This window comes from Amphiprion ocellaris, chromosome 11 (assembly GCF_022539595.1).
Source record: "Amphiprion ocellaris isolate individual 3 ecotype Okinawa chromosome 11, ASM2253959v1, whole genome shotgun sequence".
In the NCBI taxonomy this organism is placed as follows: Eukaryota; Metazoa; Chordata; class Actinopteri; family Pomacentridae; genus Amphiprion; species Amphiprion ocellaris.
Genome location: NC_072776.1, coordinates 6,551,507 through 6,572,539, shown reverse-complemented (window position 1 = coordinate 6,572,539; position 21,033 = coordinate 6,551,507). Strand labels below are relative to the sequence as shown.

The 21,033-nt window shown below is 38.7% G+C and overlaps 1 protein-coding gene across 6 annotated transcripts in view; it reads right to left on the bottom strand.

The window, feature by feature from the left end:
* The window catches only part of si:ch211-214p13.3 (nectin-3-like protein), a 35,728-nt gene extending 16,116 nt beyond the window's left edge, over positions 1-19,612 (bottom strand). The window contains exons 1-9 of one of the 6 annotated variants that reach the window (XM_055015077.1): positions 19,003-19,611; positions 17,446-17,550; positions 14,070-14,411; positions 13,644-13,946; positions 8,400-8,493; positions 3,244-3,404; positions 2,586-2,682; positions 2,368-2,467; positions 1-1,387 (exon numbers count right to left, since the gene is read on the bottom strand). The exon at positions 1-1,387 is cut by the window's left edge and continues 6,374 nt beyond it. In XM_055015077.1, the coding sequence (XP_054871052.1) occupies positions 2,377-2,467; positions 2,586-2,682; positions 3,244-3,404; positions 8,400-8,493; positions 13,644-13,946; positions 14,070-14,151 (828 nt within the window). In that variant the 5' untranslated portion in view covers positions 14,152-14,411; positions 17,446-17,550; positions 19,003-19,611 and the 3' untranslated portion in view covers positions 1-1,387; positions 2,368-2,376. Of the gene's footprint in view, positions 1,388-2,367; positions 2,468-2,585; positions 2,683-2,755; positions 3,164-3,243; positions 3,405-8,399; positions 8,494-13,643; positions 13,947-14,069; positions 14,412-17,445; positions 17,551-18,755; positions 18,900-19,002 lie in introns of those variants that run through there. The other 5 variants (XR_008603202.1, XM_023285985.3, XM_023285989.3 and 2 more) reach the window with 5 other exon arrangements.
* Positions 19,613-21,033: the final 1,421 nt, after the last annotated feature.

The following is a 21,033-nucleotide window of genomic DNA, read 5'->3' as shown; positions in this document are numbered from 1 at the left end:
TCCTGTGCTGGGGTGACTGAGGTCTTATAGTGTGTGCAGGACACTATTCAAAACCATCTTCTGCTTCTGCATCCTTCTGTGCAGCACTCTCCTCAGGATATGGAAGAACAGACAGGGACAGAAGGAAACTAAACAAACTAGTAAGGATGATCAGCTCTGTCCTGGACTGCCCTCTGGACTCCATCAAGGAGATGAATGAGAGGAGGACGTTAGCCAAGCTGACATCTATCCTAGAAAACATCTCTCACCCCATGCATGAGACTGTGGGGACCTTAAACAGCTCCTTTAACAAGAGACTGCTGCATTCACAATACAAGAGGAAGCAGAACTGCTCTCCCAGATCAATCAGCAAAACATGACACTGTTCTCTTACAGCTCCTCATGTGTACTAATATCACGTTCAGCACAGGTCTTTTCCCCTTGATAATGTTTTTGACTGAAATAACAAAAGTGTGGGTACATTATCCTCCATGTCATACCCGTATATATGCATATTCATACATATCCATGTTTACTCATCATGTCATAGCTATGTTATCTGTATATGTATATCTATCTATATCTACATCTGTATGAAATTGAAAGATGGACAGGCGTGAATTATTTTTTTAAAATTTGGTGAACTGACGTGGAATGAAACCAGCTGTCCTCACAACCACTGAGAAAATATTGTCAACGTTGGTCTTTTGAAAGGAATAATAAGTGCCACATCAAATGTCAAACACTGACTGTTCCCATGGATCCCTCTGGAAGAAATGTTAATCCAAGAAAATGGAAAACTTAGAACTTCTACGTAATACACTGTAAACTCATGAACTTCAAAATCCCTTTGACGTCATTCAGGACCCGACGGGTGCAAGAAAACAGACATGTTTGCATGCATATGCTAATGTACATGAAACAGTTCATGCTTATGTGTTTGGGTCATCAGAGTAACCTGGTCTCCTGTGTATTTAACAACCGTTAAATCTGTTGATGTTAAGGAAGCAGGCAGTAAAGCCACATCCTATACAGATGAAATGATAGGAAAAGTCAGTTAAGAAGACTTCCCTCTTCGGTCAAAACAGTCGTACATTTTGGTTTGATAGTTAAGCAGTCTCTATTCATTTTCTGGCACTTATTTAGTTTAATACTTGCTTTGCGTACTTGTTGACAATTGCATCAAGCAGCCAAGCAGGGATCCCCTACAACAACTGCAAGACAGAAATTTCATGCTAAAGATGGAAACTACAAGAAAAAAAAAAAACAACTGAAACCAGGAATGTGAACTGACACATGACTCTGCACCTGTTCTCCATCTGTTCGGTTGTCGTTTGTGGTGAAGCCTTTGAATTCCACACTCTGACTGTTGTCTGTCCTGTTGCTTTTTCATCTGTCAAATGCGTTCCTGTGGCAGACAATTCAAAGTATTTGATTACAACAAGATTTCATTTCAATCCAGAATGAACATTTTAAGAATACAATGCATTTTTAAAAACTCTGCTGTATAATTGAACACACAATACAAAGTAAAAAAGATGACTTTTACTGTTTACTTTGGCAGTTGTGTCAAAAGAAGCAGATATAACTAGAAATGCCCCCTGGTGCTTGTATACTTCCATCAACCAGTCAAGCTGTAGTTTACATCCATGTCAGCAACACAGTACAAATATACAAAGTAAAGATTGTAAGTTCAATGAGAAAAACAAAAAAATCAGCAACTTTCCTCCTATGTGTTCAAATGTTTAACCAATAAGGCTTCTAATAGAACACAACACTGTAACACATAACAGGACAATATGGATGTTTCTGCAAAGAAGCTAAAGATTCTAAAATGCTTCACCAACAACTTCAAGTGGCAGCATTTAAGATTTTTACAGTCATCAAAGTTTGGCATCCAAGATTCATCACCAATTCAGTATCTGAGCAAATGTGAAACACGCTCACACTCTGCCCTTCTGTTCCTGAGTTATGGTGCTTAACAATCATCGTTATTTCATCATTTTATTCTATTAGACATTTGTGTGCAATTTTAGCATAATATATGCATGAATTCCTAAGTTTGCCCAAAACTTGTCTGACATTTGGTCACCAAGTTCTAATAAGTTCTCCCTTGAATCCAAGAGTGCATTTTTGCAAAATATAGTGAAATTCCCTTCAGGCATTTCTGATCTATTGAGTCCACAAAAATGGCATGAACAACCCAAAAACATGGCTGTTGCCAGCCAACAACATAAATAAACTGAAATTACTGGTGCAAAAAATATAATACACCTCAAACAACATAATATGCATGAGAAATATTATGACCATAAATTAATTCTTTAGTGCACAGAACGATTTTAAGGCACATTTTAATAAATTCACAGTTACAGATATTTTCTCTACCTCTGCTTGTTAGTCTTGTACTTCTACTGGTCCTAGAGCGTGAGCTGGTGAGTTGGAAGATGTGGGAACTGACTGATGGCCACGTACAGATTCAACCATTCTGTTTAGTGAAATACCAATTAATAGACAGCAAAATATTTACATTATATGTGCAATACATGCTCACATATTGATAGTATATTACACTAAACTGTATGCAGAAGTATTTTAATTGGTACCTTTGTAAAAGCCCAGATTTATAGAATTTATAGAAGCCCCACATTACAATCAGGGAAAGCAAAAGACCAAATAAGATCCAACCAGCAACGCAGCATCCTACGAAACCAAACACACAAGAAAAAAGAACACAGTCAGGAGAAACACTGACATCACTGCTGTTATCTATTAATAAAGGTTAGTGTGCCAACACGTGCAGTTATTTATTGTAATTTTTTGTCTCTTTCATGGCATTTAGTTTCATTACACATTATATCACGCATCACTATGTACCTTTGTTAAACATTTCCTGAGAACCTTTCTTGTGCTTACAGGCACTGAAGTACAAAAGTAATTGACATATGAAATGAATGTGACCACGAACAGGAATTTTTATAAGACGTGACATGCTCCAAGCTTTAAGTAGCTGAGTTCAGTAGCTTATTGGGTGGATGGTGGGCAGATATCCATTAATTTACTTGTCTGAGTTGTGTTTTCAGCAAACCGGACCAGCCAACTACTTCTTTTAGCTCCTAGTTGCATTCCAAGAATTTCCTTGGTCTGGAATGTGCTCCTCGTCGGCCCTCTGAGTTGTACATGTCTGGAGAGGGCCAGGAAGGTCAAAAACAAGCAGTGATTTTATTCTAAAATAGATTCAAAAAATACAAAACCTGAACAAACCTTTTACCACAACAACCTCAATATAGAGCTTATGATTATTTTTTCCATGTTGGTTCCGTGCTTCGCATTCATAGAGGCCATTCAGATCAGGGGTCCAGCTCAAAAAGTGTAGTTTTGCACCATCTACTCTGACAGAAGACTGAGACAAAGACTCGCCGGATCTGGAAGAGATGAAGAAGGATCAACATTAAATGCACATTTAAAAAAAAAACAACTTACAGCATAACAATAAAACGGAAAAACATTGCAAACTAGAGTTGTACCAAAAGTCAAATGAATTTCAATTCAGAAATCTTTATTTGAGGTAGCTGTTAACTATTACTGAAATACTGCATAAAGGCAACAAAATAAAACAATAAGCATCTGGACAGCTCGCTTAAAAACCTTTTAAATCCAATTTCTTCAATCTGCATAATAATAAGTCCAGTGTCAGGATGGTAATTTGACCATGCTAACAATTTCCCTCTGTTTCTAGTCTTTCTGCTAAGCTAAGCTAACTGGCTGTTGTTGTAATTTCATTTTTAATGGACAGATATGTGGATTTTATCCTTACTGTCATGTAACTATGTCAGAAGGCAAATAAAAGCTGAACCAAAACACTGGACCATTTATTCTGTTTTTTATTAAGGTTTTCAGTCTCCAATGTTGGACTAGGAAAAGGTCTCAATGAGCAGCAGTAAATACACAAATCCTACAGGTGTAATATCTTCCTTCAACTTCTCACACAGTAAAACTCCTTCATTTAAAAACTGACTCTTAACCTTGAAACAAACAGCTCAGAAACCAGTTTCCCCGCAGGCTCCTATGAGTTGACCTACATCAGCACAAAGAGTTTCCCCAGTTGTCGTGTAATCATAAACGTGTTCAAAATTCCCTAAAGCACTTCTCATGGGAAATGACTTTAACAGCTGTGTCTGAAATTTCACTCGTGATCTTGGCAACAGCCCTTGGGCGGACAACCACAAGACCACATGGTGCATATAGCAGTTAAAGCCGTTCATGATAAGGCAATATCTTCATTAGCAGATGGAGTTCCGTTGCTGGTGGAGAGCAAAGAGAGTGAAATTCTTCTTTGTTGCCAACACATGGCACGACTGACCATGAGTCTGTGAAGAATGACAGTTTAAAGTTTACTATCCATCCATCCATCCATTATCTATACACTGTTTAATCCTCATTAGGGTTGTCATTAGGGCTGGCGTCAGTGCATCAAGTGTCATCAAGCACAGAGGTCTTTTCAGATGAAAGTACATTTTGCATTTCATTTAGAAATCAAGGTTTCAAAGTCTGGAGTACGACTTGAGAAGCAGCATCCAAGGTGAAGTCTTGTGTGAAGTTTCTGCAGTCTATGATGATCTGGGGTGTCATGTCATCTACAGGCTCCCGGAGGCAGGCATTTTATGAACCTTATATTGTATGTGTTACTCAACAGATATCAAAATAAACAAGAAATGGGTCTTATAGACTGAAGAATTCATGGCAATCATTTAATGATGGTAATACAGTAACACTATCAATGCTAGCGACAATGGTTGAAAGTAACAGTGTTTATTTACACAAATTTTGTCCTGTTACTTGCGTCCATTTCAATTTACTGTATTTTGTAGCTCAGATTCTATGCAGTTGTAATAGCAGAATACTCTTCCATGCCCCTGTATGTATTTGACAGCAAGAAGTACAAATTAATTTTAACAAAAAAATAAGAGATTTTATTTTAAAATATATAACTCGAATAAAACACAATAGTTTTTTTTTCTCAACCAAACAATGCATAAAATCTGCTCCATTTGGACCAAATAAAATGTTTACACATAAATACTGTTCTGATATCATATGTACCCGCTTAACATTTTATTTGTAAGCATTACACTGAGTTAGACATTTCCTAATAAAGTAAAGAATATGAGTACCTTTTTTACAACTTCCTATTAACCCTCTGAACTCCAAGCAGTTTGTTTTTTGCTCTTGTGGGATAATTTTTCACAGCAATATTAAGTCCTGCACCACTATGGAAACAGCACAACCATGGTTACAAATTTGGAGAACTCAAAATGTCTTTTCTGCAGTAGAACAAAGGTATAATTGTCATGTCCAGGTTCCGCTCATAGGTCATGTTTTAATTAATTCCTGTTTTATGTCGCTAGGTTCTGTTTTGTGTGCATACTCACCCTTTGTCTCGTTTTACATAATCTGATGCTCCCCAGGCTTCATTTGCGTTTCCACCTGTGTGATCACCAGCCCACGCTGATGTGCTCCATCTGTGTGATCATCTTACCTGCCCTAGGGTAAATACACTCAACCCTCTCCTAATGTTCTCTGCGAATCTGTCTTGAGGTGTCTGGACGACATCAAAGCGTGTTACTTGATCTTCCCAGTGTTAGCTCTGCGTTTTTTGTGCTATGGATACAGTTGCCTGATTATTGTGCTTTTTGTACGATAAGCTTGGAGTCGTGCATTTGATTCCACACGCTGGTTGTACTGTATGATAATAAAGCCATAAAACATAAAAAAGAAAAGAAAACTTTTAATTATTAAAAAAACAAAATGAAATAAATTAATTAAAAAACTGGACTCTACAAGTAAAGCATTTATCCAAATACCCGCAATACTGTCAAACGGTGGCTTTACATACAATACATATTTAACTACTTAGATTTTCAATTTGTTTCCTCCATCTGCACTATGTCAACACTCCCTGCAGTCCAGTCCAGTCTAGCAAAAAAAAAAAAAGTCACTGAATTTTTGTTACACGACTCGTTGGTTAGAGATGAGTCACTAAAAGGGGGAAGCATCTATAGTTTCCCCTCTTGTCTTATGTGAAACAGGTTTTTGGTAGCCACACTTAGATTGTTAAAAAAAAAAAAAAAAAAAAAAAAAAAAAAAAGTCGCATTAAAGGCAGGATTGACTATCATGTTTATTGCTGCAACATATGGGCCAGTCTCGACAAGACATTGTGTAAACAACAATTAATCTGGGTTTCAAAGGCAACTGTCTTTGGAGATGATTTAGGCCTTTAATTATTGACTTGCTGCTTCCCAGTTCATGCAAGCTCAGTGTCATGTCAACATTTTAGCATTTCATGATTGGTAGCAACTTCATATAAAAAAAAACCCTACAGTAATATTGAGTTGGTGGGTAAACATTCATCAGCAGCAACGGAAAAATGGAAAAACTGGAAGTACTGATGGTTGAGCCTATTATTTCTGGTAACAAAGCGTGACCTGCATAAAGCCGAGTGTGACTCTGATCACAGAAATGGAAAAGTACAGTCATGTGAAAAAAATAAGGCCATTCCATGGAAATTACTGACTTTTTCAACATATTTGAATTGGCAACAATTCAACCTTCTTTGAAACAGTCCCTGCAGACACTCAAATGACACATTATTTACATTTTGCACTTATTTACATAATTTAAATATTAAAAAATTAAAACGGTGATGCACGGCGGTAGAAATGTTATACTTTGTTGCCTCTGTGACTCAGCAGCTTGTTGTCATTATCTCTATTAATCTGCATCCTGTCAAAGAGTGAATATAATGTAAGGCCATGTGAATCTGTCAACACGGTAATGACATTAAATACATTAGCAAATCCACCAATGAAAGGTGGATGGATATGGAAAAAGCCCAGTCAAAGCACAGAGTTGAGTCTGATTAAAATGATAATGATAGGATTTGAAAACTGTACTTTTCTGTCAGGAAACTTGTGTAAATTTATCCAAAAAGTCAACTGTTTCCATGGGAAGTACATATTTTTTCACATGACTTTATGTGCTGCTAATTAATGTTAGCTGTTGTAGCAGGACACAGCTAACATCAGCAGCCTCTATATTTCTATATCTGACCTTTAAACGTCAGTGTCAGCCAAGTTACTGTCTATAGTCTATTGATATCACAGCTGCAGCAGAAGTAGTTTGCATTTTTTTTTTTTTTAAATCTCTGACTACACTGTTTCATGGTCTGGTTATCTGACCATCCAACCATAGATAGAAAAACACAGAAACGAGAACAACCAAGTCCCGAGTTCAACTACTAAAACCAGTAAATGTGAACAACTAATCCAAATGTGACAATGTAAAACCAACTGAGGAAAACCTACTAAACCTAAGAAAACACAGAGGTTTCCACGAGATATGAAGCTGACTTCATTCAGTGATGCTAAAAAAAACATTACAGCAAACTTCCTTACTTCCTTTTTTCTCTCTTCTATTCATACATTAACAGCTGAATTCAATACTGCCCTTTATTGTGTTTATTATTAGAAAAACCCACCAACAATATTCCATCATGTGGGTGTGGTTCTAAATACAAAAAAGCATATCTCCAGGGTTTGAACTCTCAAATAATAAATGTTGGGAAGTATGCTTAACTACTTATCTTTGTCCCTTTCATGGAGACATTTGGCTCCTGTGCTTTGAATGAACCTATTCTGAATACATAACACCTCATAATTCAGCTGTGTATACTTTACAAGATGCCAAAACTGCAGCAACAACAGTCGCTTACTTTGTAATAAAAGTAAATGCAGTACTTTCTTACCTTCTATGTGTTCCTTTACTCTTTTTGTTTAGCAACGAACAAAACAAATAGAAAATGTTAAGAAGTGAAAAGCAAATAGCGATTTCATGAGGCAGTGGATTTTGACTGTACAGTCATTCAAAGAAATATTCATGTTTTCAAGCTCTCAAGTGGTTTGAAGACATGACTTATACATTTACCTTACATTTGACAAAAGGCAAGTTGATTCCATTCATATTTTAGTGGGGAGGCTTATTCAAGGCCTGTCCCTAATAAGCTGAAGTTTAATTGCTGACTTCTTTACTTTGGTACAACAGTGTGTTGATCATTTGCCAAGTTATCACACTTGTGACTTTAATTTGACATTGTGTTCTGACGTTCACTTCTCAAAATTCACTTTCAGCACCATTTAAACTCTTTTTTCTGTGGGATGCGTAGGACTCGGTACTTAAAAATTCCAACTAAAATACACATTCCATTACATTTCAGCACACGCAATTCAAACCACGTAACTGTCCGTTGACTTCATTTGACTATTGGCACAACTCTGTGATCACTATGCAAAGCAACACAAAGCAATACAAAACAAAAAAAACCTGTTGTTTGGTGTGTCAACTGAAATTCAAATTACTGTACCTTCTCCAGGTAAAATTTGCTGGAGGGTTTGCTTTAGCCTCGCATTCAAATGTGTTTGGTGATGTTTTAACGATGTTCACTTCCACGGGGGGAACTGCAAAAGAGAAAGGTAAAAGGGGACTGTGTTATTTCTTTAACTCACTTAATCATGACTATACTAGCCATCACATAAACACACAGTAACAAAAAATAAAATAAAATACATGAATAAAGTTTGTGTCTCTGTGCTTCCTGACACAAGCTGATCGCAGGAATCAACAGACCTGACTACAGGAAACTATAATTTAAGTTTGCAACAGTAAAACCTCTACGATAGGGGGGACTCTTGGAAATTTAAATGGATGTTAGAGATGTTAAATTATTAAGATGGCTTTTCCCAGTTTCTGCATCTCTCGAAGAGTTTTTTTGCGGCCACTACGAGTGGGACCTTTCAAAAGCATCAAAAGTTGATGACGTCACAGCCTTCAGGTGACATCGCCTTGGTGAAAGTTGATGATGTCATGATGGGACTTAAGTCCGTGACTTAATGGTGGCAAAATAAAACTAAATATGACTGAGAGATTGAGCAGCACCTCACCTCAATTAGTTTCAAGTTTACTTTTGATTCAATTTTGATTTTGATCAAACTGTTTTTTATTCAGTTGTATCCTTTGTTCCACTTACATCAAACCAACACTGTTGCTATCAGAATAACATGTTTGAGTGCTTCTAAAAAAACACGTTTTGATTCATTCGTGGTGAGAGTCATCCTTCAAATTGTTGTTGATTGAAACTAGCAAAAAAACAGTAAGAAAAAAAACAAAAAACAGTTTCTCAGGAACACAAATATAGTAAATCAGGGTCAACCCCTTAAAATAAAAAGCAGAAACTGCAGCTGTAATTCATCCACAGCAGGCCTGACACAAAAATAAAGTGTGGGCTTGCAGGGAAATTCCACCAGAAACCAAACATCCTGAACGACCACGAGTATGCTTTCTACTGGATTACTGTACTGCGTAGGATTCACAGGTTCCTCAAGATTTTGGGAGCAAATGTGAGATTCAGCTGCACATCTCCAGCTGTACCAGGGTCCAAAAGTATTCACCTCTGTAGTCATGAAATCCGATGGTTTCGGAGGTCACACAGGCACAGAACTCATTGTCGTGTTTGTGAATGAAGCTTGAGACGACTTTTTCTTTGCGACTTTGTACATTATCATGGTGGACAGAGCCATTAGAAGAAGGCAAACTATGTCCATATGAGGAATCATGCGGCCACAAACAGTATTCAGCAAAAACCATAGCCTTCAGATTATAAGTGGATGGAATGAAGAGACTCAAAGTGTACCAAGAAAACACTCCTCCCACCATTACTTTCTCAACAGCCCAGACTCTTACTGCAGGGCAGGGCAATCTCACGGGTTCATCCTGTTGAAATAGTCTGAGTGGAAGATGGTCACATCAGTTACTTGAATTGCATGTATTATGTTACACTATAATGACAGTGAATAAAGCTCATTTATGACAGTTGAATGCAAGGAGATCCAGAATGAACTTCCATGCTGAGGCACTTTGCAACTGAAACTGTTGTTGTCAAGTATTTACTTATTTTTCAGACAGTGTCACAGCTGAGCAGTTTGGTGAGGGCTGCTGAGGGTTTTTTTCTGTCGAAAGAATTTGGGTGTGTTTTAGAAAAATGATTACAAGCTAAGTCTGTTTAATTCTGGGTTGACTCTGAGGTGTCTCCTCCCCTCCACACCGCAAAAATATTGCATCTGACCAACAAGACTTATTGAACAACTGACAGACGCTGATAAAATTTCTGATAGTGTTTCTGTGTAAAGTGACAAAGCAAACTGTCACTTCACAGAATTAGCCGTCATTTCCTCCTCTGTGAAACTGCATTTCTTGATAAAATAAATGTGCTGTTTCTTGTGAAGGTTTTATATCTCGTCCAATTTTAGTTTGTGTCAGCGGGCAGCTTGACCTCGATGGAGGTCAAGCTTGACTTCTCTCTCATTTGGAGAACCGGAGAATGCAGTGGCAGTGAGGAGGAACTACTGGACACCCCTGTGAAAAGAGAGTATATTTTATTAGCTGACAGACCTCTATAGAAGTGGCCAAGCGAAACCCAGAAAGACTGACCCTCACCGTGGTCTTAATCCTGGGATGGGTATGAGAGACAAACTCGACGATAAGATGTAGTGAGACTATGCATTTTGCTCCAGTCACAGGAAATCATCACAAAATTCACAACAGTGAGTTTTTGCAGTATTTCCACAACAAAACTCAACCACAACATGCCAGTGTAATTACGCATCGGTACAAATGGAGCTTTATGTTAGCTCAGACACAGAGTCAGCTAGTCACAATGACGTTCTGTATCCAATTGTTGACTCGTAAGTCCATCCATTAAACATTCCTTTAACTGAGGCAGCATTCATTCACTTTGCTGCTCTACGGTCACCGCATCGCTGTATCACTGCCTCTACAGATCCCCAAATCATTGGTGCTGTTTAGAATCAATTAAGAGCCTCTCAACAGTCAAGTCCAATGTCCAAGTTGCATAAGTAACCAAGAATTTTTGATTTGTTTCGGCTACTTCAGTTTCATAACTTCAAAACCACACCAGGAAATGTTGGACGTCCCAGCCCCGCCCATCTGGACTGTCCACCAGCACAAATATCCGCTCCAAAGTACAAAGTATGTGCTCCAAGATATGTTAGATCTATTTGGATCAATTCAGTGGGTCTACTTGCAGTGGAATGGCATGACCTTCTGTTACAATGACACAGTAGAGTCATTGCTCAATAAAAAGTTCTTATCTGACGCTACTGCTTTAGCAGGTAATAGGGGTCTTCTTTAATAACTAATGTTTTGCAGACGTAGGGGCAAAGGAGCTCTCATCTTTGCCCACTAGCTTCCAGCCTACCCATCTGTAAGGATCTATTCTCCTTCCTGCAGGAAGATTAATGGCAGAGGAAACAATTGCCATGTTGTTGACTACAAAGCATCAGCCAACCTTATTGACAGCGCTCCTCAGTCACATCTGTGCCACAAACGCAGTCTTCCTTGCTATCATTTGACCAAACAAATCGAGTGCAAACATCGTCTGGTTCTCTGTTTGTTCAGCTCATCCCCTTCTTCAGTCTTACAACTTCATTTGTGAATTCCACATTCATTTAAGACATTTAGACCATAAGAAAGGATATTGTCACATCTGTCTCCTCTTCAGTGGATAAAGAGGGTCACCCAGAAGGCAACAACAAACATCTTACTCTTGCACTGTGTTGGTTCAAAGTCAATTCTCACTTAGTCCACATATAGATACTCTGTTGGAACAGTCCTTTTTGAAGCTTGGGCTGTTTCTTAGATGTGGAAAGTTCATTTCACGCATTGAGACGTTCTATTTCTTGTATGACCTCACTATATTGGTCTTCTCTTAAAGTAAGCATAAACAATCCATTGGCCTTCGGTTTTCAAAGCTGATTAACATTATTATAAAAGGTGCTCCGACCTTCACTGCCAACACTCGTGCTTTCTGTACCCTCCCTTCTATCTTCAGTGGCTGGAATGGTAAACCAATGCCAGCCAAAAAGAGATAAGCCTCTATTCAACAAGGACTCTGGGAAGGCCTAGTCTAGGCCTTGGTTTGCTCGCCTCAACATCCCATACCAACGCTGTGGTCTCTCCCCTAGCTTCACAACCTACTCTTTCTGCTCAAACTCCACAGCGCATGAACATATTTTTCACCTGAATGCCATCAAGTCATGCCATAACTACACAGAATTGGGGCACGGTTTTGTGTCAGTTCCCGTGTTCATTCTCCAATTATAGTATATTTCCAATTCCTTCGTATCAAGGTTCTATAATAATGTCTTGCCAGACGTATATCTGTTTGTGTTTAGCACACTGCTGATTCTGTGCATTCAGATGAGCAGGTCATGCTGCTTGCATGAATTCAAAGGAAATGCAACACGCTTGTCGCTACAAAAAGACTAATTTTATTAAATTCCATTTCATTTCAAGGTGGCTCTGCTCATCTGCTACCTTCAGAAGCGCAGGTGTGGGTGTTTGTGATCTCAGGGAGTTTCTTGTGTCATGCTTGCTCAGATTGTTCCAGAGCATCACTCGAGCAGAGTCACCGCCCAACATAAATGCAAGTCATTCCAAAATAAATGGTTAAATCTGTCCGAGTGTCCTATAGCAGTGTCCACATATGAAGCTGCATATATGAATCTGGACAGGAAAAACAGAACTTCCACCTACTTTCAAAGCCCTGTGGGAATACTTAGTTGCATCACAGGATAAGGTCTTTAGCAGTGAAGTAAGAAAGCATTGCACTCATGTGACATCATTTGCCCCAGTTTCCTCATTTTTGTCACCTGATCCTTGCCTTCATGGGGTTAGAGCTGCAACAACAGTGATGCCAGCAATATCATTAAGCCACAGTCTTACAGAGAAAAGAAATCCTCAACTACAGCTGTTGGGTCAAGAGCAAACAACACAAAACATACACTGTTAAAACTGCAGTAGGATGGAATTTAAAAAAGGCCAAAAATAAAATAAAATGTCAGAACTGGAAAATATACAGTCCTCTTTTTGCAATTCCATTATGCCACCACATGCTGCTTTCACCAGACGTTGTTGCAATTTATACTCTCACCTGCTCTGTGTAAAGGCCTGTGATTGGCTAAAAACTGCTGTTAGACTACTTTCTAAAGCCTTTAAACAGAGCAAAGAGGAGGTAAAGTCTAGTTTCTTGTTAGATCACTATAATGACAATAAGCTGAAAGGATAGTGTGAAATGTGTAAACATTTTTTCAAAAACAAATAAACAAAAAACAGCTGAATTTAATTGTCCAAGTTTGAAAAAATTACATACAAGGCAACTTAAAAAATTACTTCATGGTAACACGAGTGCAAGAATCAGCACTATTTAAATTTCCTTTTATGTGAATAAATGTATGGTTTAGAGTCTGTGCACAGCCAGTAGTCTTTTTTTTTTTTTTTTTTTTTTTACAAGATGATCTTATAAAATGGTTCATGTATTTGTCTCATGGTTAAGCAATACATGTAAGCTTTTAAGAGCAACTCCATAAATTGCTGCTGATTGTAGTCCTGGTTGTGTTTGAGTGTTTACCCTTTGTAATAATTAATATAATTAATTAAGCTAGTGTCAAAGTCTGAAATTGCCAATTATGAAATGAACACAAACAATACAAAAATACGAGTCACTGATGCATGGAAGTATCTGTATACCTACAGTGGACCTGGATGGTGAAGGGCAGAGTTTTTTCTTCCGACAGGGCTGCACTGGTGACGACACACGGGACTGATTGATTGTTGATTTCTATGGTAGGCACACCGACCAGTGAGCTGACGGTGGTAGTCGTACCGTTGGCATACTGGGTGGGGCTGGTTGTCACACGTACTTTTTCTCCAAGAGTACCAGTGATCCACTTCACTTCTGCAGGAGGCCTGGAGACAGCAGCAGTGCAGGTAGCAAAGGACACCTCGTCATCACCCACAGTGGGAGTATTAGACTCCAGACTGGTCACTGGAGGCACTAGGAGAGTCACCGTGCACAAAAAGAGTCAACATGCATGCAAGAAGGTAAAAGCAACTTTCTCTACTTTGCTCTTACACACATAAACATCCAGAGCACCTTAAATACAAATTCACACTGTACCAAGCACGTTTAGAGGTATCTCCGTCTTGTGACTGCCACTGGGGAACAACGTGAAGATGCACGTGTAGATCCCTTCATCCATCAAGGTCACGTTGGATAAAAGAAGAGTTCCATTGTTGCCTTTGAAATCCCCAATGAATGTAAATCTTTTGTCCTCTCCATTGAAAAACTGTGGTCCAGTTGTGGGTAGGATAGTATAGAAGTTGTTGTTCCGAGGTTTTTCTCTGGTCTTCCTCTGCCATGAAATCTGAGTGAGGGACTCCTGAGTTTCAATAAGTATGCAGGGTAGAACAGCTTTTCCATCTTGAACCACAGTTGTGTTCCCACCAATCACCTGGAGTGCTGTAAAGTGAAGGAAATTTTATCAGGCTTTCAGATCATGAATCCAACATCAAATTACAAGAGAATCTAATCAGAGAATCAGGCAACCACATTGCTGTGCGGACTGTCTTCTTGCCTAATTAGAAATAACTTCTTTTTTTAAAAAAAATGTTTATTTAGCCTTTATTTAACCAGGTCGGTCCCGTTGAGATACAATGACCTCTTTTTCAAGGGAAGCCTGGCCAAGACAGCAGCCGGAGAAACACTGAAAGCGCAACAATTAAAAACAGACAACACTAACTCACTCAACAAAATAAATAAAATGCATGCTAGATTAAAGCACAGGATTAAGAATTAAGTAGCTGCTGCAAGATACGGTTTTCAAAAATTCCAATAGTGATGAGATCCTTCAGATTCAGTGTCTTCTGCAGTAAGTTCCAGGCAGCAGGTGCAGAATACTTAAAACAGTGTTTTCCTAATTCAGAATGCATCTTTGGCATGTTTAACAAGTATAAATCATTGGAACGAAAGCAGCAGTTGCTGTGAGTTCTGGAAATGTAGTCACATAAACAACGTGGAAGTAGACTTAGGATTGCTTTATAAATTAAAGTTTACCAGTGGATAAGACGGCGCGTCGTCAAAGAGGGACATTCAACTCAATCATATAAGGTGCAGCGGTGAATGAGGCTCTGCAACCCATGATGAACTTTAAGGCACCATCATACACAGAATCCAGAGATTGCAAACAATTCACTGAGGCATTCATGTATAAAAGGTCGCTGTAATCAAGCACAGGGAGAAAAGTGGCAGCAACCAACTTTTTCCTGGCAGCAAAAGAAAAACAAGACCGTCTTTGGTAGAAGGTGTGTCTAGACCATAAACTGTTTCTGGGTGGTCTGGGTCAGCTTTCTCAGATTTACCAGGATTTAGCTTTTCCCCAACATTAAACTTGCTGCTCTGCGGTGAAGTAAAAATGATGAAAAAGCCGACGTATGATAAGATTGATTAAAGATAATCACCCACTCAGTTGAATTTGCCAATTCCTGAAGCATCTCATCTCATTATCGGTGTCATTACTAAACAACAATCCAAGAAATCACCCAAATTATAAACGCATCTACCCTAATAATAAATGGACACCTACTGATGTTACGCAATAAGCTCAGTTCACTTTGTATTTCAGATAAAGCATGCATTCCTGATATAGGAATTTATGACATAACTGGCATGACTATTCAGGTAAAATTTCCAAAAGTCATGGTTGGACTACTCTAATTGGATTTACTGGGACCGTTTCTATGCTACTGCCACAGCAGCAACCACACCCTTACTACAGCAGCCGTTCGCAATTTAAGGTTAAAAAAAAAGTGTCTCTGGAGAATAAAAACATCGGTCTTTATTTACCACATCACCTCCTGCTAGGTTTGAACTGGCATTTAAGGGGACATTTTTCAACATTTTAGCAATTAGATGTAAACATTTTCTTCTGCTATTTGAATTCAGTCACATGTGATGATCCAAGTCACAAGTTCTTGTGAGTGTGGTGCGATGTAAAGTAGTTCGTTTAATACATTGCCTTGAGGTTTTATTTACTCTGGAACACTGGGAAGCTTCATCTTCCATCCATAACCCAGATACTGACATATATCATATAGCGGTAAGCAAGAAAATAAGCAGTTAAGTGCCAATTAGAATTAAAATTAGATATAAATCAAAATTTTCTTGCAATGTAACTGTCATAAACAAGTACCTCTTCAGTGGGACCCCTCAGAAGAGGTATTTTTACAGTTCTGTAACACAAGTTACTGAACACTTTGTGAGCGGCCACGGCTCAGACAGTTTAACAGGTTATCCACTTGTCAAAGCGTTGGTGGTTTGACCCCCGACACCTCCATGTGCTGAAGTGCCCTTCAGCAAGACACTGAACTCCAAGTTACTCCCAGTGGTAGGTGAGCACCTTGCATGTCAGCTCAGTCAGTCAGAGTGCTTATTCTGACCTTGTCTACTGCTAAAAGTGCCAAAAAAGGGCATGTGAGAGTCAGAACTGGACAATAGAGCAGTGTTGCCTGGTGCCTGTACTACGTAGCTAGTTTGACTTATCTAGGTATATTTTAGCTATCTGGCTTTACCTAAACTAACCACTGCAGTGAGGATAAGCGTTCTACAAAGCTGGTTATGAGCTTTGGTAAGTCAACCAAAAGTCTCTGAACAAAGTTTTCTAGATGTGAGCGGAATCCGCAACAGATGACCCATAGCAAACATGGACAGGCCTACTGGCACCACACTGGAATATTTTACAAAAGAAGGTCAAACTATAATAGAGAAATCCAAAGATCTTGAACAAACAATACAGACTTGAAGTTACACAGCTGCAGCAGCTAAAGCAGTGACATTTGCAAAGTGCTGCAAACTATGTGAATGCCAACAGGTGTATGAGTATCACTACCAAATTACGTCAGTAGATCTGACTATCATTACAGCTGTATATTGTGATCAATGATTGTGTCATTTAGATGTGTTTTTCTGCCATATGAGACAGTTTTATTGCTTCAGCTGCAGCACCGGTGATGTTAAACTGCCTGAGAACAAGTAAAAAATTAACATGTAAACATAATCCAAAGCCCGAACCAGACTGACTCTCATATCGTTCAGGAGGCCGAAAACTAACTGTGCACCACAAAAAGAAGAAATTATAACCCTGAACCAAAATGAGGAGCTTAGAAGGTAACACAAGCTAAAAGCAACACAGCTGCTGCAGTCAGGAAGGAAAACCTAAAAAACCCCACAGACTTTGTAAATATGCTTTTAAATATCAGTCTTTTGTGTACAAACAGCTCAGATGTAGGTTTCGTATTCAACATTCAGTTTAATTAACACCATGTGTAATGACAAGCTAGTGGAGACAGCATGGTGCTCTGTGCAATGGAAACTTTGAGTCCTGGCATTATGTGGATGTTATGTTGACGTGTACAACCATGTAAACATTGCTGCAGGCCATGCACACCCCTTTGTGGCAATGTTATTCTTTCATCATATGATAACAATGTGTACTCACACACTGATGAAAGGAACAGTGTTCTGGGAACAACAGAGAGTTCCAGGTTTGACTTGGCCTCCAAATTCCGCAGATATCAGAGTTATCGAGCGTCTGTTGGATGTGCTGGAAAAACAGCTCCAGTCAATGAATGACTCATCTCCCAACCCAGAGGATTTAGAAGATCTGCTGCTAATGTTTCGGTGTCTGACAACAGGACAACTTTCAGAGGACAGTTATTTTGGCAATACGAGGGAGACCTTCAAAATGATAGGCAGCTGTGCTGAGGTTGGAGATTACAACAAATTAAATACTGTTTATCTCATAGTTTCCTTCAAGTGTGTGTCCTATAACAATGCAAAAGGTCCTCTAGAGTCAGTGTTTGATTTGTCCATTCAAGGCCAGTGTAGAAACACGGCAGTAGAAAATGGTGGACTCCCTCTGTAGGCATAAAGGACTAAATCTAAAGTAACAAATACAATGATTCTTATACACTAAAGAACACATTTCTGCCTAAAGATCCTCCACAACCTGCAAACTGTACCTTTAATGTTGTTGCTGATTGTCTATTGTCATCTTTGAGGGTGGTGTTGGAAAGTTTATTCATTGATAGCCAGTTTAAACGTGGTCTGATGACAAATGCTAACCCTAACCCAGAGGTGTAAAACATTCTCAGATACTTGACTTATAAGCAATCATTCTAATACAGCAATGTAAAAAAGACAAGAAAAAATCCTCCTCATGAGAAGTATCACATGCAAAATGTAGTCAGATTGGGAAAAGTACACTATAAAATTAGATTACTAACTTTTATGCATCAGTATGCAGGCAGCATTAATAGTGATAATAATTTAGAAAAAGTTGACCTATTAGTTCATCTTTATACCGACTCCTTCTAGTTCCGCATTCACAGCTAAAAAAAACACCCTAGACTGACAGAAATTTTATGTTACAATAAATAACAGCTTTTTTTTTTTTTTTTTGGGACATTTGAACATTGTTTTCTTTTTTGGATGCACAACCATCCCAATGGCCACTATGAATAGAATCACAATCAGAATAATCAAATATGTATTTTGTGTCATTTTGTAGGGTTTTAACTGTAATGTTAAAATTACTCACGTTATAAATAACACTATGGGGTCTTTCTTGGTAAATTCACACTGCCAGTCTTATTTCTCTGAACAGTAATTTGGTTCAATGCCTGTTTTAAACATTCATAAGTGAATAACAGTAGTGATGTCATTGTTTTCCATCGAATCAAGCCTCCAGCCATTAATCACGTTTGAATAATTTATCATTTTTTTGGATCTCCGTCATTAGAATCTTACCGTCTTAGCATCTGAATCATTTGGCAGACCTTTTCGTCAACTCAAAAAATGAAAACAGCTACGAAGTCGAAGCTCTGCGGGCTATGCGACGATAAAATGAGGCTGCAGCGGCCCCTCTGCTAAACGGAATCCATCGGTGCATGCTGCGTTTTGAAACCGTTTTCCATAGTACGGTGTTTGTTGCTAACCACAATCGCAACAGGAAGCTGAGCACCGGTGAGAAAAACATAAAACCACAGTTACGTACCTTTTATTTCTCTAACCTGGTGAAACAGCAGCAGCAGCAGTAGAATCGTGTGCGCCATCCCCCTCCATTTACTACACAAGGCTTCTTCTCTGAGAAGGAGGCTGTTCTAGGAGAGCTGCGTGGTACTAAATGAAGCAGCCACATTGATCCCCTGACACATAGGACTGTCACCACCAGTACTCGTTTTGTTAGTTATATTAGTAACTTTACGAAACGTTTTATTTGTTTAACGTTGTAAACATTTCTGCTGTTTCATTCTGCTGTTGTTAACATGCTAAACTGAGAAACAAACAGTGTTTGAACTCGTCATTAAAGCTGTGAAAACGACCACTTTTATGTAGTGACAGCTGCTGTAAAACCAGCTTAGCTTGTTTGCTGATGTGTTTAATTTAGTCATAGCCAGATTTTGTCAGCCCAGCTCAGAGATGATGATCATTATCTCCAGCCTGCATATTAATCCTTCATCAGATGATAGAAGCATGAAATGATCCCTGTCTGTTACTACATTAAGCAGCAACAACCTTCAGTGTGAATGTTTAATACTGATGGTTTTGCAGGTTTAATGATGTTAATAAAGTTGCAGCTAGCGATGGTCCTCTGATACCCGAGTCTTCGACACATGCGCGGGAGCTCATGAAGCAAACGTATCGAGCCACTGTGCTGACGCGTGGTTTGGTCACGTGACGCGGTGACGTTTGAATTACTTCAGTGACGTTTGAAGCACGCAACTGCTTCGAATCGCCTGATTGGTTCAGTTTGTTATGCGACTCACTGGGCGGGATCGAGTGTGTTCCGGGATAGGAGATCCCTTAGTGTCGTTCATTTGAATGATTTTCCGCAGAATAGGTGGTTTTGTTGCTGTCGTTGACAGTTAGTAGTGTATATATATATAGATAGAGATAGAGATATAGAGATATGGAGATATAGAGATAGATAGATAGATAGATAGATAGATAGATAGATAGATAGATAGATAGAGCTGCAGCAGGAGCCAATCAGGAAAAGGTCTGTGCATGGCATAATTTCCATTTGCTGCCGGATAACAAGGCAACCACGAGTGTTATTTTTATTTCACCTGTATTTACATTGTAAAACTCAGGGCAAGCCCTCATGTACAATGATGCTGCTGTAGAAAATATAATTACACTATTGTTGTTGCCTGTAGGAGCCAATGCCCAATTTCAATGGAATGGAAAATTACTTGAATGCACTCAAATTATGATTGACTTTGGTAAGTGATTGTTTCACAGGTCCAGTGTATGCTGTGTGATACCAGGCTCATCTGTGCTGTGTGAACAGGCTTTTTTTCAGTAAAAGAAGAAACCCCTCGAGCCCGACAACTGTTGATAAATTGTTATTTCTGAATAAAAAATCATATCCAGTTACACAAGCACACCCACTGATCTGTTTTCAAGCACACCCTCTTTACCAACCTCTTTACCAATTAACACCATGACATACTTTGCCAAAATCCATAATATAATCTGTATTTGCACCAGCCCCATGTGAAAATTATATCAGTCTGTATTTAGAGAGCACATCTCATGAATGTAGCAGCACTGTTTAAATGTTTCATAACACAGGATATAAGTGAAGAGTATATAGGGTTACAGACAAACATGGCAAATAAGAAACATGCTCTTCAATAGTTATTGTCATTATTATTTCCACCAAGCCCTTATCGATCATTTAGGGGAGGAGCCAAAAATGATGACGTCTGAAGCCTCGATGCCCGGCTGTACCAGTAGGTCGTGAGATGTGAGATTTCGCTGTGGGAGTCATAGAGCTAATTTACCTTTGTGTGTTTAGCTTTTGTTTTTATTTAATGTTGTTGTATAAAATAAATATATGTCTGCCTCCAGAGTTGTCCATGTGTATTGCCTCTTTCCAACCTTTGAGACTGTCCTGTTTGAGATCTAGACACCACAAAGGCCATTACAGATGATTCTGTTATTATATTATCTGACAATTACACAATTTGTCCAAATGCAAGTCTTAGCAACCAAGTTATGATTTTATATATTTGGGTGA